The sequence below is a fragment of the Chelonia mydas genome, chromosome 6 (assembly GCF_015237465.2).
Source record: "Chelonia mydas isolate rCheMyd1 chromosome 6, rCheMyd1.pri.v2, whole genome shotgun sequence".
In the NCBI taxonomy this organism is placed as follows: Eukaryota; Metazoa; Chordata; order Testudines; family Cheloniidae; genus Chelonia; species Chelonia mydas.
The window spans coordinates 90794362-90820785 of NC_051246.2; the positions used below are offsets into that span (position 1 = coordinate 90794362).

General features: G+C 39.8%; 1 protein-coding gene across 3 annotated transcripts in view; it reads left to right on the plus strand.

The window, feature by feature from the left end:
• The window catches only part of YLPM1 (YLP motif containing 1), a 59798-nt gene that overhangs the window by 31721 nt on the left and 1653 nt on the right, over nt 1-26424 (plus strand). The window contains exons 7-19 of one of the 3 annotated variants that reach the window (XM_043548151.1): nt 2663-3104; nt 8011-8103; nt 8334-8517; nt 8696-8841; nt 10028-10182; nt 10980-11042; nt 11468-11587; nt 11910-12086; nt 12341-12424; nt 12697-12780; nt 14350-14436; nt 17869-17920; nt 21813-23807. In XM_043548151.1, the coding sequence (XP_043404086.1) occupies nt 2663-3104; nt 8011-8103; nt 8334-8517; nt 8696-8841; nt 10028-10182; nt 10980-11042; nt 11468-11587; nt 11910-12086; nt 12341-12424; nt 12697-12780; nt 14350-14436; nt 17869-17920; nt 21813-21847 (1722 nt within the window). In that variant the 3' untranslated portion in view covers nt 21848-23807. Of the gene's footprint in view, nt 1-2662; nt 3105-8010; nt 8104-8333; nt 8518-8695; nt 8842-10027; nt 10183-10979; nt 11043-11467; nt 11588-11909; nt 12087-12340; nt 12425-12696; nt 12781-14349; nt 14437-17868; nt 17921-21812; nt 23809-26424 lie in introns of those variants that run through there. The other 2 variants (XM_037900694.2, XR_006291428.1) reach the window with 2 other exon arrangements.

Here is a 26424-nt window from a genome sequence, read left to right on the forward strand (position 1 = left end):
CTTGTCAACTTTCTGAAATGGGCCACTCTCATTACCACACCAAAAGTTATTTTTCCTTCCTTGGTATCCTGCTGTCAATTGAATTGTCTCGTTAGACTGACCTCACACTTGGTAAGTCAACTCACATCTTTTCATGTAGTTTTATACCTGCTCCTGTATTTTCCACTCCATGCATCTGACGAAGTGGGTTCTAGCCCACGAAAGCTTATGCCCAGATAAATTTGTTAGTCTCTAAGGTGCCACAAGGACTCCTTGTTGTTTTTTAAAAGATAATCACTAATGGCTCAGATATCTCCTCAGTCAGCTCCTTGAGTATTCTAAGATGCATTTCATCAGGCCCTGGTGACTTGAAGACATCTCACTTGTCTAAGTAATTTTTTACTTGTTCTTTCCCTATTTTAGCCTTTTCTGATCCTACCTCATTTTCACTGGTATTCATTATGTTAGACATCCAATCACCACCAACCTTCCCGATGAAAACCAAAATAAAGAAGTCATTAAGCACCTCTGCCATTTCCACATTTTCTGTGTTATCCTCCCCCCCCCCACTCCATTGAGTAACGGGCCTACGTTGTTCTTCCTCTTGCTTCAAATGTATTTGTAGAATGTTTTCTTGTTACCCTTTATGTCCCTAGCTAGTTTGATCTTGTTTTGTGCCTTGACCTTTCTAATTTTGTCCCTACATACTTGTGTTATTTGTTTATATTCATCCTTTGTAATTTGACCTAGTTTCCACTTTTTGTAGGACTCACTTTTGATTTTTAGATCATTGAAGATTTCTTGGTTAAGCCATTGTGGTCTCTTGCCATACTTCCTATCTTTCCTACACAGTGGAATAGTTTGCTCTTGTGCCCTTAATAATGCCTCGTTGAAAAACTGCCAACTGTCTTCAGTTGTTTTTCCCCTTAGACTTGCTTCCCATGGGATCTTACCTACCAACTCGCTGAGTTTGCTAAAGTCTGCCTTCTTGAAATCCATTGTCTTTATTTTGCTGTTCTCCCTCCTACCATTCCTTAGAATCATGAATTCTATCATTTCATGATTACTTTCACCCAAGCTGCCTTCCACTTTCAAATACTCAACCAGTTCCTCCCTATTTGTCAAAATCAAATCTAGAACAGCCTGTCCCCTAGTAGCTTTCTCCACCTTTGTTACAAAGTTTTAAATAAAGTTACAGTGCTTCTTTTAATTTGTCATGTTTAGTATTGTATCTGTTATGGGAGCGGGGTGGTCAGACTATGGACCTTGTGGTGAATAAAGGAGCACATTTTCCATGTAACCTAGGAGAGCCAGGAGGTTGATGTTAGCTGAACAGAAAGCAAGTTTTCTCTAGGATGAGCCAAGGAGCTGGCATTAACTCTGGAGAGGGTGGATTTTTGCTGGGAGTTGTCAAGAAGCTGGCATTAGCTGTAGATAGGGTGTACGTACACAAGAGCAAGAGAGGTAACTGTAGTGTCGGAAGCTCTGTTTATACTAGGAAGTTTACTAATTGTGGGCAGTGGGTGTTGCTGAAAACAGTTTAACTGCAAGATTAGAATGGCCAAACCATGATCACAGCTTTTTCTGAGCAGTCCTCTATTAGGGTTTGTGAAATAGTGCAGAATATGGTTTACTCTTGTGTACAGTTGCACTTAAATCATTTTCAGCACTGGTTCAGCTGCACCTGGTGTCCGCAATGGATACATTTTTAGTATAGATGCCATCTTAGACCTGCTGCTGTTTAGAGGCAATTCTTCTTCACATATCTATAAAGTGAAATTTAGCTGAGAGAAACAGCCTGGAAGGTGCTTTGGCTAAAGAGAGAGCTTAATTTGGTAAGGTCATTTTGGATGAGAGAACAGTTACATTAAGACTTTATTCATATTTGACTTAATGGATTTAGAGGTTTCAAGTAGTGAGCACACACCAACCAATCCAGAATGGCTGTTCTTCTTGGGATATCAGTGTGTAGTTGTGCCCTCCTATGAGGGAACCTGAAAATGCTAATGGTTAGGAATGTGTGAATTACAGACTGTTATGAAAGCACCCTTCTCAGCTGGGACTAGAGGTCTGCTCAGGCCCAATTTTAAAGACCAACTTGGGCCCGAATCTGACCCTGGCACAGCCGACCTGAACCTGACCTGAGAGTGTCAAGTCCTTTTCTGGCCCACCCGGACCTGACACTTTCCCCTGAAACTGTATTGCCACCACCACTGCTTTGTCTTGGGGGTTGTCCTGTGGGGGGACTTCCTACTCCCCATGCCTGGTGAACGTGATCAATCACCGGCCACCTTCTGCTCATGGGGGCTGGTGTGGCAGCAGCTGTGTACTCCACTCCTGCCAGCTACCACTGCTTTGCTGCACTGTGTGTGCTGTGGAGTGAGAGGCACTGTGACTTGTAAGAGTGATAACTCCCTGGCAGACACAGTGCAGCCAAGTGGCAGGGCCCGGCAGGAGCAGGGCATGCATCCGTCTCCATGGTGCCAATCCCACAGGTAGGAGGAGGTGATCAGAGCCGACCTGACCCGAACCCTACACTTGTAGCTGGGTCCTGTTGTGTTTGGGTCAGGTTGCAAGGCTCTAGCTGGGACACAAGTTGGTCAGAGGGCTTTGTTTACTGTTTTCACATAGGGTGAGGGAAGCTGTTTACAGAGCCTTATTAAAAAATGTTTCCCATGTTTAGGCATCTTCTCAACTGCCACCTGAGACACCAATAGAATCTCAGCCTATCAAACCTTCTCCTGCTGTTATTATAAAGCCACCAGTGTTGTTCAGGCAGCCCACCCTGGTGACGAGGCCAGGTGCCCCGGTGACAAGGCCAGGTGCTCCGATTCCGGCTTCAGCTACAACCTCAAGTCAGGCTCCTGCAATAAAGCCAACATCTGGTGCTGTGAAACAGGAACGTTGGGATGAGGATTCTTTTCATGGACTCTGGGATACCAGTGAAGATAAAGGAGCAAATTTGGAGTATGCATTATGTAAACCAGAATCAGTGCTGCCACACACAGTATCATCTTCTGGGAAAATACCTCCTCCAGGTCATACTCCCATTCCATCATCTGTACCATCATCAATTCCTAAACCACCTCTAATTCAACAGACTGTGGACTATGGCCATGGGCGGGGTGAGTAATGGAAAAAATAATTCTGCCTCTAGTACAGGACCACTTAAACAAAACTTTTTGTTTCTAAAGGGACATGTTCTCAGTGTTATTTACCACACATAGTATGCCCAGAATCTTAACACAATCCCTGTGTAAGTTCTGTACATCATTATGTAGTGCCAAATACCTCAGCTGCAGTGAGGTTGAAAGTTGTTGCTATATGATTGATCTCCTCACTTAAATAATTGGACTGCACTCATGAGTAGGGCCCTACCAAATTCACGGTCCCATTTTGGTAAATTTCACAGTCATAGGATTTTTAAAACCTTAAATTTCACAATTTCAGATATTTAAATCAGAAATTTCACAGTGTTGTAACCAGGTGTGTGTGTGGGTGGAGGTCCCGATCCAAAACAGGGTAGTGGGGGGATCGCAAGGCTATTGTAGGGAGCGTCACGGTATTGCCATCCTTACTTCTGTGCTGCTGCTGGTGGTGGTGCTGCCTTCAGAACTGGGCAGCCAAAGAGGAGTGGCTGCTGGCTGGGCGCCCAGCAGTGCAGAGGTAAGGGTAGCATGGTATGGTATTGCCACCCTTACTTCTGTGCTGCTGCTGGTAGCAACACTGCCTTCAGAGCTGGGTGGCCGGAGAGTGGCGGCTGCTGGTTGGCAGCCCAGCTCTGAAGGCAGTGCCGTTGCCAGCAGCAGCACAGAAGTAAGGGTGGCAATACCATATCATGCCATCCTCACTTCTGTGCTGCTGCTGGAGACAGTGCAGCCTTCAGAACTGGGCTGCCAGCCAGCAGTAGCAGAGCTTCCTGCAGCTGGGGGAGGTTCCCAGAGGTGAGTCTGACCTGACCGTGGGATCAGCCTGTTCAGGGGAAGTGGAAGTCCCATCCCTCCCCAGCCTGGCCAGAACTAGCAGCTGGACCCTAGTGCACCATAGGAGCCCCCAGCTTGGGCACCCCAGCCTTTCCCCTCCTCAGCTCCAGGCCCAGCACTTGGGAGCTAAAGGGACCTTGGGCTGACTGTGTGTGGGGGCAGGGTGTGTAACCATAGCACCCTGAGCTTTCGCCCGCCCATAAGGCCAATCCTTCCGCCCCATTCCTCTCCCACCCCCCACCCCCCCCCCCAAAAAAACGTGATGGTTCTCTCCCCTCTGCTTATGAGTTTACTTTTTCCTTCCATGGTGTGATGTTGAGGTGCTTCACATGAATTAAATTGATTATTGCCACCTCTGGTTCTAATCAATACTATCCCATGTGATAGAATCACAAAACAGTATATCATAACCAATACAATATTGATACTCTACATTAAAACAGGTCTTTTTATCTGTTAGATCACCTGTAATAAAATGGACCACTTTTTGAAAGCCTACAAGTAGAACATCTAATGCTATTGTTCTTTTATTATTTGTCTGTGTATTGCCCAAAGTAGATGAGGAGCTCTGCAGGCAAGAATGAAGATAAATGCCTTCCCCTCAAGAGTTTACAACTTATATAATGAAGAATGATGGATGGGATTCAGATTTAATACTGAATTTCCCACAGCTAAAATTTAATATGAAGCTTTTAGTTGAGAGTTAATTTCCCATGGTTTTACACTACTTTAAAAAGAGAGAGATTCTGCTCGAATGCAGTTACTTTTAAAATGAGTGTTGTGGTATAGCTAGCTTTATTGTCTCTGCAACTTGCCAGTAGTTATTTGGAGCAGAAATGATCCCATGATTTGAATATTTTATTAAAAATTGTTAGAAAACTGACAGGAATCTAAACTAGCTACTTCAGTTACTGTTGTCTACATACTGGTATCTCTCTGACAACTATAGGGTATGGCTACACTGCAGTTAAAAACCTGCAGCTGGCCAGGCTAAGGCGCTGTTTAATTGCAGTGTAGATGTTCAGGCTCGGGCTGGCGCATGGGATCTAAGACCCTGCAAGGTGGGAGGATCCCACAGCTAAACTCCTTAAGGAAGGAAATATATTGCCTTGGGAAAATGACCCACCAGTTCAGTTTTAAAACTGAGCTGCTTTTCAGCTACTTTTTTTAAAGTTTGTACTTTTATGGGGCTTTTTGTTAGGCTATAAAACAACCAGAAACAGACTGTTAGCTACTACAGTAGATAAAACTGGGCTATTTTTAAAAAAAAAAAACAACAACCCATAAGCTCCCCTTATTGTCTGTGCCCTGACCAACTACTTCCTGCGGTCCAGTTCTGTGCCTTCCTGCTTGTGTTTTAGGCTTTTCCGCAGCTGTAACCTTCCAGTTTGTGCTGCTGTCCCTAGTCTCTTCAGCCACAGACCGTTTCTGGGAAAGGAAGAGAGGGTGTATGTGTGGCATTAATCCCCCAGCAGCTGTCCTGTTTGAATCACTCCCTCCTTTCTTTCCATTGGCTTGTAGGGTGTACAACACATTTTAACTTTCGACAGTTAAACTCCCCTTTCCTTTAATTTCAACAGTAGTAAAAGATGTTTCAATTATTTTCAGTAGAATATTTGGTTATTTACTTCTATTACGCAAATGCTATAAAAGCTCCTCCTATTTAAATGTTTTACATCCATGAAATTTCAACAGGGAAAGTCAAAATATTTTTAATTAAAAATTTGAAAATATACAGTTCTGAGATGATTTTGTGTTGAATTTGAGCCATGAACATTTTAACTCTCCTAGGAACCCAGGGTTTTGTTGCACTGTATTTTTCTGTGGAAGAGTCAAATTCCATTCCAGTAATACAATAATAAAAGGACTTCACTGCAGTACTGTTTGTTTCACCACTGGCCTTCAGTGGTATACACCAGAAACAAAAATGTAGACATTGGCTTAACTGTAGCATTGCTAGGGCGTTCCTTTCTGTTGGAACCACTCTCCTGGGAAGTTTAGCTAGCTCTTTTCTATATCTTTAATGGAATTAAGGAAAAAAGTATATATATGGGGAAAAATACATTGGAACATAAGAACGGCCATACTGGGTCAGAACAAAGGTCCATCTAGCCCAGTATCCTGTCTTCCAACAGTGGCCAGTGCCAGGTGCCCCAAAGGGAATGGACAGAACAGGTAATCATTAAGTGATCCATCCTCTGTCACCCATTTCCAGCTTCTGGCAAACAGAGGGTAGGGACACCATCCCTGCCCATCCTGGCTAATAGCCATTTATGGACCTATCCTTCATGGATTTATCTAGTTTTTTTTTTTAATCTTGTTATAGTCTTGGCCTTCACAACATCCTCTGGCAAAGAGTTCCACAGGTTGACTGTGTGTTGTGTGAAGATATACTTCCTTTTGTTTGTTTTAAACCTGCCTATTAATTTCATTGAGTGACCCCTAGTTCTTGTCTTATGAGAAGGAGTAAATAACACTTCCTTATTTACTTTCTCCACACCAGTCATGATTTTATAGACCTCTATCATATCCCCCCTTAGTCATCTCTTTTCCAAGCTGAAAAGTCTCAATCTTATTAATCTCTCCTCATACAGAAGTTGTTCCATACCCCTAATCATTTTTGTTGCCCTTTTCTGAACCTTTTCCAATTCCAGTGTATCTTTTTTGAGATGCGGCAACCACAACTGCATGCAGTATTCAAGATGTGGGCCTACCATCAATTTATATAACAGTAATGTGATATTTTCTGTCTTATTATCTATCCCTTTCCTAATGATTCCCAACATTCTGTTAGCCTTTTTGACTGTCGCTGCACATTGAGTGGATGTTTTCAGAGAACTATCCACAATGTTGCCAAGATCTCTTTCTTAAGTGGTAACAGCTAATTTAGACCCCATCATTTTATATGTATAGTTGGGATTATGTTTTCCATTGTGCATTATTTTGCATTTATCAACATTGAATTTCATCTGCCATTTTGTTGCCCAGTCACCCCGTTTTGTGAGATCTCTTTGTGACTCTTCACAGTCTGCTTTAGACTTAACTACCTTGAGTAGTTTTGTATCATCTTTAAATTTTGCCACCTCATTGTTTACCCTTTTTTCCAGATCATTTATGAATATGTTTAATAGTACTGGTCCCAGTACAGAACCCTAGGGGACACGACTATTTACTTCTCTCTATTCTGAAAACTGACCATTTATTCCTACCCTTTGTTTCCTATCTTTTAACCAGTTACTGGTCCATGAGAGGACCTTCTCTCTTATCCCATGACAGCTTACTTAAGAGCCTTTGGTGAGGGACCTTGTGAAAGGCTTTCTGAAAATCTAAGTACACTATATCCACTGGACCACCCTTGTCCATATGTCTGTTGACCCCCTCAAAGAATTCTAGTAGATTGGTGAGGCATGATTTCCCTTTACAAAAATCATGTTGACTATTCCACAACAGATTATCTTAATCTATGTGTCTGACAATTCTGTTCTTTACTATAGTTTCAACCAGTTTGCTGGTACTGAAGTGAGGCTTACTGGCCTGTGTAATTGCTGGGATCACCTCTGGAATGCTTTTTAAAAATTGGCATCACATTATTTATCCTCCAGTCATTTGGTACAGAAGCTGATTTAAATGATAGGTTACAAACCATAGTTAGTAATTCTACAATTTTTCATTTGAATTCCTTCAAAGCTCTTGGGTGAATACCATCTGGTCCTGGTGACTTATTACTGTTTAATTTATCAATCTGTTCCAAAACCCCCTCTAATGACACCTCGGTCTGGGACAGTTCCTCAGATTTGTCACCTAAAAATTAAATTAAATTAGTTTTTTCTTATGTGAGTTGTTTGTTGCTCTAAGTGGTATTCAGTTAACATTAATGTAGCACAAACGTTCTTTATACAGCAGGTCACTAATATATACTTAGGCCTAGTTACCCTCTGATCACTTTGAATGCCACTATGTCATTGCTTTTAGAGAGGGGAGGAGATAGATGAGGGATGCAATTTGGGACAATATCCTTACTTATTTTCTTGTCAAATTTCTTTACCAGATATAACTACCAGTAAAGTTGAACAAATTCCCTATGGGGAGAGAATAACTCTGCGTCCAGAACCTTTGCCTGAGAGACAACCATTTCCAAAAGGTAGGCTCTGCTTGGCTAATTCTGATATCCTTTGAGAAAGGTAGGCAAGCATCATGTGGACAGCTGAGAACACTAAACTTTTGTTCCATGCTAGAGATTGTGTGCGGCTTTCTTCTTTTAGAAGCCCATAACTATAACATTATTCCTATGCTTTTCCTGTTCCCTTGGAGTTTTTTTAAGGATTGGCTTATATTTTTACAGTTCAAATTTTGGGGGTTTCTTTTTTTCAGAACATCCAGGCCAGCGGGATCGTTACAACAGAGAGAGGGATCGTGAGTCTTACTTTGAGCGTCAAGGCAATGCAAACACAGATTACCGAGATTTTAAAAGGGAGCGGGAACTGCACAGAGACCGAGGCTCAGGAGACTATGATCGAGAGAGGTTTGAGAAAGAACGCCATCTTCGAGAGGACAGGTATGCAGCACAGGACAAGCTGGATCATGGTTGTATCCACATGATTGATGCTGTATTAGGTGCTGTCAGACTGTCAGTTTCTTTTGAAGGACATATGTTTGTATACTGATTGGGAATTCAGAGCTGCGCTCTGTAGTCGAAATCTTAGAGCTATACAAAATGCTTTCTCTTCTGGCAGGGCACCTCCAACTGGACCGTCAAGGACTCAGTCTTACCGTGACAAGAAAGACCATCCTTCCTCAAGGCGAGGGGGCTTTGAAAGACCATCATACGAACGAAAGCCTGATCGCCCGACCTATGATCATGGACCTTCCATATTTGGAGGTATAGTTCCTTAGCCCCAAAGTAATACTACAGTGTTGGGAAAATGAAACCAGGAAGGCAGGATCACAAGAAGATGTATTGTATTACTTCATTATGAATATAAATGTTAGTGGCATTTATCAGGGCAGTGTCTGTCTTGTTCTTGTGATCTTCTGTCTCTCACTGGTTATGACATCTAGAAAGTAGCAGTGAGATATTTTGCCCACCAGTTATACAAATGTCTGTGATCAGAACTGCTTAGGACTGCAGTTGTGGCTCACTTGGTATTGACATCTATAAAGTGACATCTGACACTAAAAGTGCAACACTATTTCAAGACCCTGTGTGATCATATGCAGTAATCGTGACTCCATGGGCTGAGTTGATTTGATTTCAGTTTTCAGAAGTCAGAGGGAGGGAGTTATGAGAGTCCACACCTCTCAAAAGCAAGAATCCCACAGATCAATATCATGTAATAAGAATGATAAACTGTCCATCTTGGACTTATAATAAACTCAGCACAGTGGTCTCTGAGCACCTGAGTGGAAGTGAGTCAGAACAAAACTATCAGAACCACCTGGGAGGTTTTAGAACTTCATCACACCCTTATGTAGTATGGATTCCAATAAAAGAATTTCCCATGGTATTCCGAGTTGGATCTGACTTCTTTTTCCTGCTTTGCAGAATTGTGAATTAATCACGGACATTACAAAGACCAGTCCATTTTCCTTGTATATATGGACTGAATAAAGATGCTTAGCATTTATATAGGGGATTTACATATTCAAAGCTATTTATAAACATTCATTCAGCCTCAGAACTCCCTGGGAATGTAGTTCATTATTATCCCCATTTTAGTTTACAAAGAGGTTAAGCGACTTTCCAAAGGCCACAGAGGAAGTCACTGGTAAAGCTGAGACTTGAACTAAAATCTTGTATTCCAGTCTTGTTGTTCTTTGACTAGACCATTCTGCCTTTTGGAAATATGGTCATATTTCTGTCAGTACAGATTTTCTGTTTTTATGGCATTGGCTAAATGGGACTGACTGTCTTCTCCTCTACCAATCAGATCTTAAATTGTGGCTAAAGCACACAGTCTCAGAAATCACTGGGGTTTGTTAGAATCCTGTGAACTGAGATTTCTGATTTAGATTTCTGATTTTAGTGAGCTGAGAAAATACTTGTGTGCAATTACTGAAATTTGTAGGTGATCGGAGAAATTACTCTGAGGAGAGGATGCCTATTTCTGCTCCATCAGTACCCCGCCAGCCACCCCCTGCTCCCCGGGTAGAGAGGAAACCAGAGTCTAAGAATGTGGATGATATTTTGAAGCCACCAGGACGGGACAGCAGGCCAGAAAGGGTGAGTAGCATGGAGCTGCTATCCATTCTGAAGGCAACAAACAATGTTAAGGGGCCTGTATTCTGATACATTTCCCATTTGCAGTATGCATGTTTCTGAAGCAAATCCCTGCCCCATCTAACGCCACTGAATAATTTGTGAACCCCAAAACTGGGAGCAGATTGAACATCTAAAATGTAACTTTTTAATTTTGGTGTTCTCATAGACCAAGTAAAGACTGCAGGAAATGGTTTGGGAAAAAAGCTATGAAGGTTCACTTTGGGGGAGCTCCAAGAAGGCTTTGCTGATGATACAAATAGAATAACACAACATAATCAGGTGGAATACATCTGAGATTTAAACCTCTTGGATTTGGGAGTGCAAGAATAGGATTCCTATTAATTGACAATATTTATGAGTTTCAGAATTCTTTCTGAGATCAGTGTTCGACTGTGGTACGTGGGAGGGATGGGTCGGCCATATGCTGTAGGGAGGGGTGTACATACATTGGCAAAGGATTGTATAGCTAAGGTAGGCTCATACTACTAACTTTATTTTAACAAATTCTATTCAATCTTACATTATAGGGCCAGATCTTCAGCAGGTGTCTGCTGAGGTTATGGTTCTTACTGGGCACAATAAAAACAGTTAAGGAACATGCCATAGTGCTGGCTCTCTTTTTTGATTCTGTATCCAATGGGTATGCAAGATTGTGAGCCGGAGCATGTTGGTTGGTAGATAGGTCACATCCGATACTCAGGGATTCTGTTGAATGCAGCCCAAAAAGTCGTCATTCTCTTATGCTGTCTTTATATCAGATTGTCATCATAATGAGAGGATTGCCTGGCAGTGGAAAGACACATGTAGCAAAACTCATCCGGGTAAGCAGATAAATAGCTACTTTCCTATATGTTGCCAGACTCTTAACTGTAAAACATCAGCATATCTCTAGGAATGTGCCTCTACGTGCACACTTCTTCTCTCCTTTCCTTCTATTTGTTCAGTTAACACGGGGAGATCATATTAGGTCAGTCCCTTGGAAGAAGCAATCTTGGATCTGGAAACTCAGACTCTAATTGCTTTAGATTCTAGTTCTTCAAATGATTGGGTATCCCCTCCCAGAACTAGAGGGAAAGGCAGCTGGGATGACTGAAATAAAAAGAAAGGTGTTCAGTTGCAACAGATAGTAAAATGTTCTTTTCTTTCTCTTACTGAATGTGGATCAGGTTGCTGGGGTGTGCTCTGGGCATACTGAGGGCCCACATTATAGAATGAAAATTGTGTTCCTTGGTTATTTCCTTCCCAGGACAAAGAGGTGGAGTGTGGAGGACCGGCACCCAGAGTTCTCAGCCTGGATGACTATTTCATCACCGAAGTGGAGAAAGAGGAGAGAGACCCAGATACAGGAAAAAAAGTGAAAAAGAAGGTATACTCCATTTGTGGCTCTGTTGATTTATATCTCTGCTTGAGAAAGGAAGGAAAGTGTATTTTTAAAGGAGGCACATAACAATGTAATTACAATTAGGGCTGGAACCTGCTGTTTCGATGCAGTGGTGTTCTTTTGAACAAGGCATTTCTATGTGTGGCCAAATTAGAGATAATCTGTGGGCAAGTTCTTTAGAAAGGTACTTACAGAGGGAAGTTTGGTTCTGCTGCCCTTATGCTCAGTGGTTGTGATATCAGGATTCGAACTCCAGCTGTTTTAGAACTCCTGCTTTCTCTTGACCTGCCTTTTGTCCTGGACCCAGGTGATGGAGTATGAGTATGAAGCTGATATGGAAGAGACCTACCGCACCAGTATGTTTAAAACTTTCAAAAAGACCTTGGATGATGGCTTCTTCCCTTTCATTATCCTGGATGCCATCAATGACAGGGTGCGCCATTTTGAGCAGTTCTGGAGTGCAGCGAAAACCAAGGGCTTTGAGGTAATGTCAGGAGTCATTCACACTCACTAGTACCTCTAAAACAATGAGCCCTCTTTCAGGAAAAGGAAACCAAATGGAACCCCCAGTCAGTCCTGCTGGTGTTTAGTATTAAATGCTCACTCATGTATCAGTGTATACATCTTCTGCACGTGCAGCTCAGACGTACATTCACTGTATGGGAAAACTGCTTTAGATAGTAACATATTAGTTTCCTGATGAGTTTATGGTGTCTAATACTAATTTTCTCTTTCTAGGTGTATTTAGCTGAGATGAGTGCAGATAACCAGACTTGTTCCAAGAGGAATATCCATGGACGCAAGCTAAAGGAGATCAATAGGGTAACTGTATATAGAAGTGGAGTCACAGGGGTTATTCAAGTTAGATTTCTTTGGGCTTTCAGGTCCATTGATGTTGGTGAAATCTCGTATTGTTTTAGAACAAATATATCCCTCACTGTGTTGAAGATGGGCCCATATCCCCTGTGATTATTTCAGTAGGATAGCTGCAATGTAACTGTACTCAAGAAAGATCTGATCACTCCTGATCAAAGACCCACTTTTTCAATGTGGTGTGTTGTAGGAAGTGCTTTATTTTGTATATCTCTTGTTAGATGTCTGATCACTGGGAGACTGCACCACGTCACATGATGCGCTTGGACATTCGTTCTTTGTTGCAGGATGCTGCTATTGAAGAGGTGAGTGTCACTTTATTTGAATGAAGTGGACAATGTATGCATTTATGTTAACATTGAAAATGTAAATTGCGGAAGAGAAGTTTGGTTATTAATTAAATACCAATAGTCTATTTAGCACTGTACAAACCAAATATGGTTAAGACTCACCCAGGCACAGGAACAACTTGAGGGATTTTACTGCTGCATTTGTGGAGACCGTGCTCACACTTCTTAAGCGAAGAGTGGAAGCTATTTTGTCCTCCACTGACTGTTGACTATCAGTTAAAGAGTATCTTTACCTTCTCTGAAGAAACTCAGCATTCCTGCAGGATTGTTGCAGCTGTGTAACTTATTTAATGAGTGGGGTCATAAGTTTGAAAAATGTTGGGGGCTTCGCAAAATTCCAGTGATTCCTCCAAGTCCTTGTTTTGGGAAGTCCAGAGACTCTGTCACAGAAAACAAATATCTGGATCCATACTATGTGTCTGAAGAGGAGTGCTTTGAGAAAAGCATGTTGCTCTCTGTGTACCAAGGGGAATTTACTTTGACATGCATTCTTGGCATTTTAGCTTTCTGTATTTCTGTAATCTTGTTAGTCAGATATTTTAGTAAGTCAAGAGATCTGGGACTACATTGGTGCACAAATCACGTACATTTTGAGTGCAGCACAGCTGTATGCTGATGTCAGAGCAGCTTTCATAGCGGGCTTAGAAACGCCTGAGCTGAGAAAGTAGGAAAACAGAATTTATTCTTTTCAAGTTGACAACTCAAGGTTCCTTACAAACCATGAGATCAACAATTCATTTTCCAGTCTACAAATACTAATGCTCTTGAAACTAGTAATCTCAAAAAGAGGAACAAAAGCCTGAGCTCTCAGGAAGAGAGAGTATGAGCATAGATTTGGGATTTATTCTACTCTATTGTGGGCATCCAACTTCCATTAATGGCATGAGGAGCTGCAGACCCATTGAGAAGGTTTTGTATTCCTTGATGCATATGTGAACGTCAGCAAAGAGATGGGTCCCAAAAAGTAATCAGTTATATGGGCAAAGTTGAATATGTGCATAAATTATTCCTGTATGTGATAATATTCCTCTGTTTTTTTCAAGGTATCTGTCACTCTGGTATCTAAAGTACTCCAAAGTAAAGACTGAGTAGAGACATGTTGTCAGGTAGAGGGGGCATTTCCCTGTGGTATATAAGTAGCAAGTTTGGGATCCTTTTAGAGACTTCAGGTTTTTGACATGAATTTGTGTACAGTTTGTGTGTGTGTAAAATGAGAGAATATCTTACTATTACAGGCTCCAGTAACACAAAAGGATATCTGTGGTGGAGAAGGTCGTGACTTCCCCTCACCAAATTCCCCATTCTTTTCTGTGGCAAGAATAGAACCTGAAATGAAACTGTTTATGTAGGGAAGAAAATGGAGTCTGTCTCAATATGTTGCACCAATATATTTGTCTGAATAAATCCTCTCATTCTGTTCTCTCTTTGTTGGAGTTTGGGGTCTACTCTGCACCCTTTGGATAAGCAAGTAATACTCAGAAGTCAAGCAATGCAGCATAATTCTCTGTGTGTGTTTTGGACTAGGTGGAGATGGAGGATTTTGATGCTAATATTGAAGATCAGAAAGAAGAATCCAAGAAAGATACAGCAGAGGAAGAAGAAAGCGAACTGGTAGGAGATACCTCACCCATCTCAAACAAAGTGTATTTTATTAAAATAACTAAAATGGAGTCTAACTGTTATAAATCCCAAATCTCTGCAACTCCCAGGAGTGTAATGCTAATACATACATTGTTTGTGATTGGTTTCTTATGCATGTCTGAGAGGATTTTAGTACTAAATCTTGGTCTGTTTTTCTTAATTGATTTTAAAAAATCTATAACTATATTTACTATGAATAGGAATAGTATTCTCAACCGAGCATGGTACCATGCTCCAGGCACACATCTACAAGCTACAACCTCTGGAGCCTGCTTTTTGTAGACTATTCAAGTTTGAAACTTCTCAGGTGGAGAAGGGGAAAGCACATGTACTGTTACATATGGAATACCCTGTGTAAGTACAAAGACATGCAGAAACCCTGTGGTGGGAACAGAGTTTATTTAAGCTTAGCTTACTTAAACTTGCACTTATCTTACAAACTCTTCTTGACTAAAGTAGCGTCTGACACCACTTAATGCTGTACTTATCTCTTAGAAAGGTTTGGGAAGAAGCATGTCGTCTTTCCCAAAGTGCACTCTGTTTGGTTGCTAATAATAGCTGATTACTCAGTCTTGAGGTGGGATATCATTCAGATAACTGAAACCTGGAGAGTGGGCTTTATGCTTCGTTTTATTTGCTAAATATTTAAAAGGCCATGATGGCTTATTAAATAAATGTAACTTCTTGGAGTTGTATCAACTCAGTGCTTGATGAATTGTTCATGCCAAATCCTGGCTCCTACAACCAAAGAGCTAAATTGCAATTAAAAAAAAGGTAACAATGATTCTGAGAGACACTGAGACCTTTTTCCTGATGAAAGTTCACCATTCCTTAGGAATGGGGTCAGCGCTGATAGATTCTAGAAGAGAAAGGAAATATAAAAGTTTAAAAAAAACTCTCCGCAGGCAGAGTAGAGATTAATAAACATTTTTTCTATTGATATGACTCATTTATTCTCTTTATTAAGTTATCCTTTGACAGAGAATAAGTCTGAATAAAGTGTGATCAGGAGTTCCAACTAAAGACACTTCACTGTTTATAGGAACGTGGCTATTAACTTCCGACTGCCTGGAAATGGGCCATACCTAAAACAGATAGTAGTGTCTTTAGTTTTCTAGCGCACCCTGTATAAAAATGTATATATCTATATAGATATGTGTGTGTGTGTGTGTGTGTTTCTATTATGCAATACATATAACCACAGATTTGAGTAGCATAAATCAAGGAGAAAGCGGGGGGCTGAAAATTGAGTAAATTATTAATTAAAAACAGTCCACATATAAATATGGTTTCCATTCAGAAACGCAAGAGAAAAACCAGCAAAGAGTTATCTACTACAGTTCATCTCTGCTACTCTCTGATGTGGCCAATGTCAGAGAGAGGCATGCCAGACTGATACAGAAAGGTGGAACAGTGCACTGTCTTTGACATCTGTTGTCTTTTTGAGAGCAGTTGGTGGGAGTTCTTGCATTCATTTTGTTACACTTCCATTTTGCCCTCGGAGAAGGAGGGGTCAGAAGCACCTACCAGCTGGCAAATGTCCCTGAGAGACTGTCTTGCACCAAAAGGTGACATCTGAATCTTGTCTTATACTAACTGAAGAAGGAGGATACAGTACAGATTCAGCACACAGTACACAGGGCATTTAATTCACATCATCATATAGGGTGACCAGCTGTCCCGATTTTATTGGGACAGTCCTGATATTTGGGGCTTTGTCTTATATAGGTGCCTATTACCCCCCACCCCCGTCCCGATTTTTCACACTTGCTACCTGGTCACCCTACCATCATAGTCACTCATATGTTGATATATCAACTCTACTGGATTCTTTGTATTGTTAAAAAAACCTTTCTTTTCTGTGCTTGATGGTATGAAGTATTGACATTTTAAATTCAGTGTTGTTGTCAGCATATTGGTAAAACTAGTGCAAATAGCACAGTGTTCCATAAAATGCAGTGTTCTAGTAGTAGATGAGCTTTTGAACAGGTTTTAATGCACAACTTACTAAAAATTTTGATGTAAATATACAAGTTCATTATAGTTAATAGTACAACACAGATGACTTAGTTCCTACTAAATACATACTTGATTTAAAAAACTACTTGCAAATTAAAATACATAATCTATAGTAAACTAAAAATCATTCTTAAAATGCTGAAACTACAACTGAATAAAAGTTAGAATTGTATAAGAACTTCGAAAGAGTCATGCTGTGGTGTATGTAAATACAATGTATGCAACAGCAGCATCTCTCTCTAGAATAATATACTCTAATCTAGTAGTTAGCCTGTATGGTGCCAGTATACCCTAGTATCTATAGAGAGACCCTATAAAGAGAGTAGAAATGGAGTTAGTGTAATAAAATTGATCTAAGGATTGGGGCTAATCTCTTGCTGAAACCTGTTTATAGGGATGTTTACCCCTCTCTAGAGAGAATAATACTTATAACAAGTTTCTCATACAATATGTTTCAATATGTTATTTTTTTAATATGACTACATAGAATCATTAAATAGTATAACAATTTAAGCAGCTGAAACTGGAGTATATGAGAGATCATGGACAAATAGTATAACTAAATCCTCACTGAGCAAGCACTGTAAAATGGAAATATCATAAAAGAATAATCAAGTGGATCTTGCAGAATTTAAAATTTTGATTCACATGGAATAAAGTAGCTGAATACTTTATTACATATAAAATGCATTCTTTCTGTTGTTGATACAGTAGTTGTATTTGTATGACAAGCAATGTTTGAACTATGATACATTTGCAGTTTTTCAATAAGCAACTTTTTAATGTTTATATCTCATGATTCAACAAAATCTAACTCTAATTTAAACTAGTAAAACCTTTTTTATAAAAAAGGATTTACCATTTAATGTTAGAGTCCATACTAAGTTGACTTTGCATACTAAATTTTGTTTGTTCCTTTAATAGGAATATTCAGTGAAGTCTGGCTGTAGTGAATTGTTCTGGAAATACATTCTTAAGAGCATATGGCTAATGTCATTTTTTTTGCAGTTGTATTTGTAGTGCATTGAATATTCTCAACACCTGATAATTTATGTTACAAAACCTATGCCACTTTGGGCAATATAATGTTGTAACTTTGCACGCAGTTTCAGTACTATTACTATCTGTTAAATTTGTTCTGTGTTTGCAGAAGCAGCACTCTTGTAACAATACAAAAGAGCCACTAAAAGCACTGAATATAAAGTGGATATAGAAGTTCTGAAGTGTCTAGTAACCTGGTTTCCCTTAGTTGCTAACTGTGAATTGCACTTTACCAAAAAAAAAATGTTTTAAACTCCCATTATAATGCTTTTTCCAGTTCAAAAGTGATATGCGTGTGTGTGTGTCTCTAATCCTTCGAGCTTCTCTCTGTGTATGATTTAGGGTTACATTCCGAAAAGCAAATGGGAGATGGACACTTCTGAGGCAAAGCTAGGTGGGTATTTTTTTTCCCTGTTTTCTATAGTTGGTATCTGATGGTATGTGCAGAACTTTAATTTGCTTATTTGTGCAGTTTTTCTTGCCAAAGACCAAATGGCTTGTATTGATCTCATAGATGTGTGTGTGAATCTACAAGACATTTCTCTTCCATGTAAAATGTAGGTTCTCTCTTCTGCGATAGTAAAGGTAGAGATAGTCTAATGTTCCTAGCCAGAGCTGTTTTATACACTTTGACATAGAGTACACATTTCCATACTGATGCTCATCCACCTGTTCAAGGGAAGTAGTTTGTTTAAAAAGAAAAAAAATGCAACATTTCATTCTTCCTCTGTATTGTAAATAGGCAACTGAATCCGTTCACAATACACCACGTTCGTATTTGTGCTGCATACATTTTTTTTTTAAGTCTAAATTTTCAATTGAAAAAGTGTCCGTCTTGCAACATAGGTGTTGTGCTGGCTGAAGGAAAGGCTGGTGTACCCTACTGCTTGCATTTTCATTCGGTTTTACTAAGTCATCACAAAGGGGTTACAAACATAAATACTATACCATATCCTGCTTCTGTTTTACGTGTACTTTTTTTGAGCCAACAGGAGAACATGGTTAATTTAATAATCAAGGAGAGACTGTTTTTCCTTAAGAGAAATATTTCGTAGGGAATAGTACTGGAGAGCCTTCCAAAACTGTCATGTGACCAGATAGCACAAGCTCCATACTCTGAACCTGGTTCTGAATGATCTAGTCATAATCACTTCCTTTCAAAGACCTAGATATAAAAATTACTGTCAGCTGTTCAAATGAAATTCCTTGAGAATTGTGGGACACTTTTCAGGGGATTCAGAATGGACCTTTCTGGAAAAGAAGGAGATGATTTTAACTCCACTGCCAATCTCATTAACATTGCTGTGCTGCTAGATGTTATCTGTTATAACTGATATTTCCATCAAAATCAGCAAGAGAAATGCAGGCACAAGGCCAAGTGGTGGAGCATGTGTGCATGCAAAGGAATTTCCATTAATATGCAACTTTTGAGCAACAATGTTTATTTCAGGAATGGTACTAAAACAGGATCTTTGAACCAACCTGGGTAAAAGGATCACTTTCAGTCACCTTTATGATAAAATAATAGATATCTGAATGGGGATGTGTAGTGTAAATTTCAAAAAGCAAGTTCACTACATATAACTGCCTAACCCTCAGGACAGTGAGTCTGAGTATGTGATACATGCCTCTGTATTCTTGTTTTCAAATCCTAACGGCATCATAGAAATGGCACCAGAAGACCCTGTTTACATAAATGGCCTTTTATCGCCTGCTGTTTGACTGCTTTGCTGCAGCATCTTTTCTGCTGCCACGTTCTCTTGATGAGCCATTGAAATCCTGATGGAACATCTAGACTTCTTGATACCTTCAGCACGGCTTTTCTCGGTATCTGAGGTCTATCAAACAGCTAAGCAATTAAAGAAGAAACTCATTCCAAGGGCTGTGTGCATTCTTGCTGTAGAGTTCACAACCCTGGTCTGTTGTTAAGCTTATTTCTTAGGGCTTGCCATGATAATTTTTAAGAAATGTTGTTTTGGAAATCATAGCATAAAATACTCTGTGTGGTTAAAAAATTCAAAGCTGTTGGTTATTGTGTTATATTCCAAATAACTGTTGTTTTTCATTAAATGTGCATAAGAGGAATGGAAGTGTCCCATTACACACAACTAATATTTTTAAACACTTCCCAAAAAAATCCCTCAATTACACACATTTTACAAATATCAAATACTGAAGCCCAAAATATGTATGATACATAGAACAATTGAACTGTTTTAAATATATATCATTCTTTGTGTGTAGCATCCCCAGCAAAACTGAGTATGGAGCAGAAACTAATAGAGTTTTTAAAGTCTCCCCCTCCCCACATTGTTAAATCTCACTAATAAAAAATAGACGCAAAATAATTGTTTTTATAATACGCTTTCCAGGTAATAAATCCAAATTATAAAAGTAATATAGGATCATCTCCACTTAACCCAAATATGTACAAATAAATGTAAAATAAACTGCAGGGTTAAACTCCTAACAAAATGACTCTGTTAGCCACTGATCTTGACATCAGCTGCACACATTTCTTGTAACTAGCTCTCATTAGGAACTCAGCTAACAGGACAACTGTATTCCACAGTCACCATGTCCTGTTGCTAAAGAGGTCTCACCCTGGAAACAGACTGAATCTATCCCTGTTGAGATATAAATAGCCCCTTCCCCAATAAGTCTAAATTCTACAAAAAGCTATAGAAAAAACAAAATTTACTAAAAACAAGTATCATATTGCTACAAAGAGCCCTAAATCCCATTGTTATGGATGCTGTTTCATAGAAGGTTGCTCTATAAATTCAGGCGTTGTCAGCCAAAACTGTGGTTAAGAAACCTTGCGTTTTGGGACTTAAAAGTGGTGATATCTGGTGCATCCTAGGATTTCCAGGGTAATGCTTAGTGAGCCATAGTTATTCCTAATAGTCTATTTCAGCAGTCACTGATTAGAACTGTATACTAGATGGTGTGTAAAGCTGTAATATAGATTTGTTATTCCAGATTTGGATTGTTTCCTGCGAGATACTGGCCTCTTCAGCATGTTTACATACAGTAGACAGACTTTTACAGAGGTGAAAGGGCTGAAAGGCAGAATCTTAAGCCAAATACATTTGTTTGATGGATTGGTTCACCCAAATCACTTGGCAGCTACAAATTCTGTTGTGTTTTCTATTTTTATTTATAAATATTGTTACAGGTAAAGTACAACAGAATTTTACTGGCTACAGTGTGTCATGGAGAATGTCTGAAATGTTGAGCTTTTGGCTGAACATGCTTGTGACAGTCACCAAGCACATGAAAATCTCCTTGCCTCAGAGTTCTTGCTTTGGTTAATATTTATTCTGGCAGGGATGGTACATTCCTCTTCTGAATACTGTGCCCCTGCATACTGCTGCCCATTTTCCATACATGTTCTGGATACAACCACAGCCACATTTCTGTTTAAAATGTAACTACTGCTATATCAATGTGCCCTTCTGTATTTGTGCAGCAAGTTCTTCCATTTACAGCTTACAGAAATCGGCTAATGCTTGTTGTCTTGATTGAGGTATAATTGCCTCTTTGAGTATATTATTTAAAAGTATGGTTTAATAGTGCAATGTTCAGACCTCACAGATGGGAAAACTACCTTCACAATATCTGAAGTATTATCTGCACTGTAAAACTTTATTCTAGGATGCAAATAACATTTCACTCAGGCCACTATGAGTTGTTGCATAAAAAATATGAAAATTATAACTTTTTTTGGAGGGGTGGCTAGTATTGAGAAACAAAAAGTTATTGGCTAATTTCATGTGCTTTTATAATTAGAATAATTAAGGTGAGTTTTTAAGAAGTTTCACAGATTTTAAGGATCCTGCCATTTTGCTATTTGTAAAACTTTAAATGGTAGAATGATTAAAGTTTGAAAATTGGGTGCTAAATAACCATTTCTTTCCATAACTACCATCGCGGGATCTATATTACAAAGTGAAACCTTGTCTCATACAACAAGCCCTTCTGAGTTGATCTGCCAAGGATCAGTGCAATAGGACTTTGAGAATGCTTCAAGGAGTGTCTGCTCTGGGGGCACCTCTGGACATACCTTGAAGTACCATGGCATAGATGGAAGCGGATCTCCCTGGAAGGGCAGCCAACTTCAGACACAAAAGGAGATTAAATTTAAAAACATACTCTATACTGAGATAAACGGAGTCCTTAAAAGGAGGATTATTCAAACTGACGGTGCAGTCCTTAACTCACCTTTTTACATTTGAGTGTTGCAAAACTTTCAGGTACTGATTTGCGACTTTTGTTATACACAGGTGAAGTGGGAGAATTAACTCTTTCATGCTGGTGATCAGATGTGCTTGCTACTTGCACTTAGCATCAGAAACTTCTGATTCGCAGTGGGAAAGTGTTGATATGACTGCCTTGTCACAGAGTTCCTCGACTTCTCCATTTGTCGCAGTTTAAATGTGTGTGCTGCTCTCCTTTTCAATGCTGTTTATTCTGGAGACCCTTATAATAGCAGTGGTCTGTGTTGAGTAATTTGTGAATAATACTAGATGGGCTTGGAAGTACCTTTACTGCTGGAGCAATACAAAGGAATTTCCCATGCCTAGAGTTTCTCTCGTGAAAGGAGATGGCATCTCTCTATGGAGCCGTAGTCACAAATTTGCATATTTGACTTTGCATTGTTTCTTCTTTTATTCTATGTAACTATTAGCACTTCAGGAAAGCAGATACAGCTATTCTGTGTTGATTTTTAACTGTAGTGTCTTTGGGGAGGGAATTCAAAAATGCTTTGCTTGAACAGATGAAAGATTTGAATCTGTCCCAATTAAATGGGGCATAATGGATTCTTGAAAATTCTAGCATTGAATGAGGGAGGGATTACTTTATTGGTTTGTCGTGTGAAGTTTTACTGAAGTATGCACAAGTCACCATTTGTTTTTTTTTTGTCTCGCATGACCTCCAGTACTACTCTGCTCTTCGCTATTTTAAATAAAACAAAATTCATCTATGTACTGAAATTCTTTGGATGCACATTTTTAGACTGTCCTTTTCTGCTGCCCAGCAAATAGGTTGCTTTGTATTTGATTAGTTTCAGAGATCTCCTGTTGGCTAATTTAATAACATCAGTGACTTCTGAGCTAGTGTGTCTGTCATCACTGGCAATGGTTTAAAGAGAACACCAAATAACTGTAAAAAGTCACTCTACATATACTTTAATGTGGCAGTGATTATAGAAATTGTTTAAAATATAGGGGCAACGAACTTACTACATGACATTATGAACCAGTGAGTAAACACCAATGGGAAAAAAAGGTAGTGGAATTATTTTTAGCTCTGTAAAGCCAGTTTCATATCTTCACACCTATTAGTCCTTAACCTTATGTACTTGGTCTCTTTTATGTACTTGGTCTCATTACCACTAGCAATCTGCCTTGAATAAGTGGCCAAAAACAGGAAGTTCATATAACTCGATAAATGTCATCTTGTTTCACCTCATCTCTCAGGCTGGTCACTCTGGTTCAGTAAGCAACAGAAGAAAAAAATGACCTTTGGACAAACTTACTTTTTGAGCATTCATGTGTGTGAGACCTCTCACACCATGAATAATAGATTCTGAGTCTTTCTGCAGTCCCAGGATTTTGTGTTTAGTAGAAGCAGTTCTTCAAAAACTGCTTACTATACAGTCCTTAGTAGGTTTAACAGTTTGATGGACCCCAAGTTCCTGATATTGCATGTTATACCATGTTTGACACAGTATTAAACCCAACACTTGGAAGAAAATGTGTGGCATTAATATTGTGTTAAACTGCAGAATAGATGGGACTGCCATTCCACCAACAGCTTCCAGCAGCAGTGTTATGCCTGCTGAGCATGGACTCTGAATGATGTGAACTTCCAGGAAGATACGTTTTCCTCCCTCATACAAACGGCTATACTGAGTGTTACTGACAAAATTAATATGAAAGATAAATAAAAATTGGAAATGGGGGTGAGTCTTTAGAGTTGAAACAAACTAGAGATCATTCCACTCATCAACACAATCTGGATGTGCAAGTTCTGCTGCTGTGAAATACAGACTCATTCTTTTGAAAGTGTTCCCTCTCTCATCTTGTTTGTGTGCCTTTTACACAAATTTTCTCCTTTAACGCTGAGGCTCTGTGTTTGTTCTCAGACAAGCTGGATGGCTTGCGGACAGGCACAAAGAGGAAACGTGATTGGGAAGCAATTGCCAGTAGGATGGAGGATTATCTTCAGCTTCCAGATGACTATGATACACGTGCTTCTGAACCTGGCAAGAAGAGGGTAATAAACTTCATTAGTGCTTAATATCTCTAAAGGACTCATTCAGCATTCTCTCTGTAGAACATAGTCTGCACCATTCATTCAGTTTGCCTGCATATAGGACCAGTGTGAAATCATTGTTTCATTTCATTGTCCCATTAGATAGCCATGGCAGACTGTTCTTAAGAACATGGTCTTCCAAACACATACAGATTTGATATGATAAAGTGAGCCATTGAAGATAGTAAAGATTAACAGCATATGTCTCAGATTTTGAGAATTAGGAAAAAGATACACCATTCTTAAGGAAACGTTCTAAATAAAGAAGCAGACTTTCTAGAGAAGCCATGGAGATGGGTATTCTGTGTATGGTATATGTTTTGTGGGGGGCACAAAAGGTATAGTATATAATGCAGAAAAGAGGCTAGGAAGTTTGTACTGTGTGTTGTATATGAGAGAAGAGGAAAATAAAATGGGTTTTATGTATGTGACTTATGTTCTGTTACAGTTAATCGATTTTTATGGTAGGCTTTGTAACAAGGGTAGTGAAGGAAACAGCATGTGTTCTTAAATTCAGGGCAGGTTCAGTTTGAGTGATTTTCTTTGGAAAAATAGCTTCTGTATAAATAAAAATTGATCCTTTATCATCCCTGAATGTGTGCTGCTGCTTGAAATACTTCTATGAATAGAAAGTAAAAATGCATGTAGACACAAGAATGTATAAATTTGCATGAGCATCACTTAAAATAATAATCTACCATAAAATTAGGTCTCTTAGAGTTAAGGTTGCTTAATTACATTTCCTGTGAAGATAGTCATTAAAATCAAGGAAACTGACAGTGAAGTCATTTACAGCTATAGTCAACCAACTTGTGTCTTACTCCCCTAAGCATCAATAGAATATAGTCTGAGTTCTCAGCTCCACAACGAACTCCCTTTTAATTCCAACATACATTCAATAACCCAAACTCTAATCTCAGCAGGATTAAGCTATATTATTCCCTATAGATGTGTGTAATCATAGTGTCTATACTAATTGTGCATGGAAAAATTTGAGGTTGAAGTGCAGGTTGTGCATTTCAGAGGGAATGGGAGGAATTGGTTGTGTAAATAGTGGTTAGTTGTATGTTAAAACTGAAAGTTTGTCATGGAGCTGAAGAGTTTGTAATTGTGTTTGGGTGATAAGATGTAAATTGAGGTTATATGGATGTTAACACTGACCTTTCTAGTGATATCCTTAATTTTTAATGATCATGGTCATAGAAAATGCAATTGAGCAACCTTTAGTCTAAGCTAATTTTTGTGGAGAGCGTCTTTGATTTTTTTAAAAGTGTAGGTAGATGGATGAGGTGGTTAGGTTTGGCCAGTGGATCTGGGAGGAGTGGGGGTATTATGGAGTTTTGGGCAGGAGGCTATGAAGGTGATTGGGGAGGACAACAGTGGGGTAGTTACTTGGAGGTTGTAGACCAGGAAGGGGTTTAGCAGGAGAGTGATACTCAGTGTGAGTTTGTGCGGGGTGGCTAGAGGGAAAAATAAGTCTGGAGAAGAGGACCCGAGGTTTCTTCTGATGAATGTCTTATGGTTTAACAGACAGCTTTGTTCCAGTGGACCACTTGCTTACAAACAGTAAGAGATTTTCAGAGGTGAATTGGAGTTGAGGGGTGGAGCAAGGTTGGGTAGCAGCTCTCCCTGGTTCCATCCCCACCAGGGCTCCTACATCACTAAGCAGGGAAATACTCTTTACATTTATTAACCTTTTATTTTTATAAGTATAAACATTTATACAAAATTAGTGGTAATAGAAATAAATGTAAAAGTTATTTCGTTGTACATTGGGTTAGCAGAATGAGGACATTGAACTAAGTAGTTTGGGGAACTGGGCTAGTAAGTGAGGGGTGGGCATTGGGGGCCAAGGAGTCAGCAGAAATCAGGAGTGGAGGGCAGGATGGGGAAGAGATTTGTTCTTGAGGGTATGTCTGCACAGCAAAGAAAAACCCAAGGCTGGCCTGTGCCAGCTGACATGGGCTTGTGGGGCTCAGGCTACGGTGCTATTTCATTGCTGTGTAGACTTCTGGGCTCAGGAGCTCTGGGACCCTCTCATCTTGCAGGGTTCTAGAACCTGGGATCCAGCCCAAGCCTGGAAGTCTACACAGCAGTGAAACAGCCCCGCAGCCTGAGCCCTGCAAGCTTAAGTCAGCTGGCATGGGCTAGCTACAGGTGTCTAGTTTCTGTGTAGACACTCCATGAGTTGCCTGCAGATACTGCTTCTCTAGCCTTGTCATCACTCTTCCTACCTTGTGTTCTGGTTACAACCTTCCCATTAGTTGCTTTTATGCCCTCTTTCCCCACACCCCAACCCCTCATTCCATATATGCACTTATGTGTGGGTGAGAAGGTGACTGCAGCGGTCTGAACAGATCCGAGATGAAGATTGTGAGTGACTTTAAGAAGCCATAGAGGAGAAAGTGGCAGTTCTCAAGGTGGGATGGGACATAAATGCATGAATGAGCAACTTAGCACAGTGGCTGAGGTAGTGAAAAGGTTCATCCAGAAATGTGTCATAGAAGGCAAAGATAGAAAAGAACTATTGATTGTGACTCTCCTTCAGTCAGTGCAGGATTGTTCCCTATAGTATAT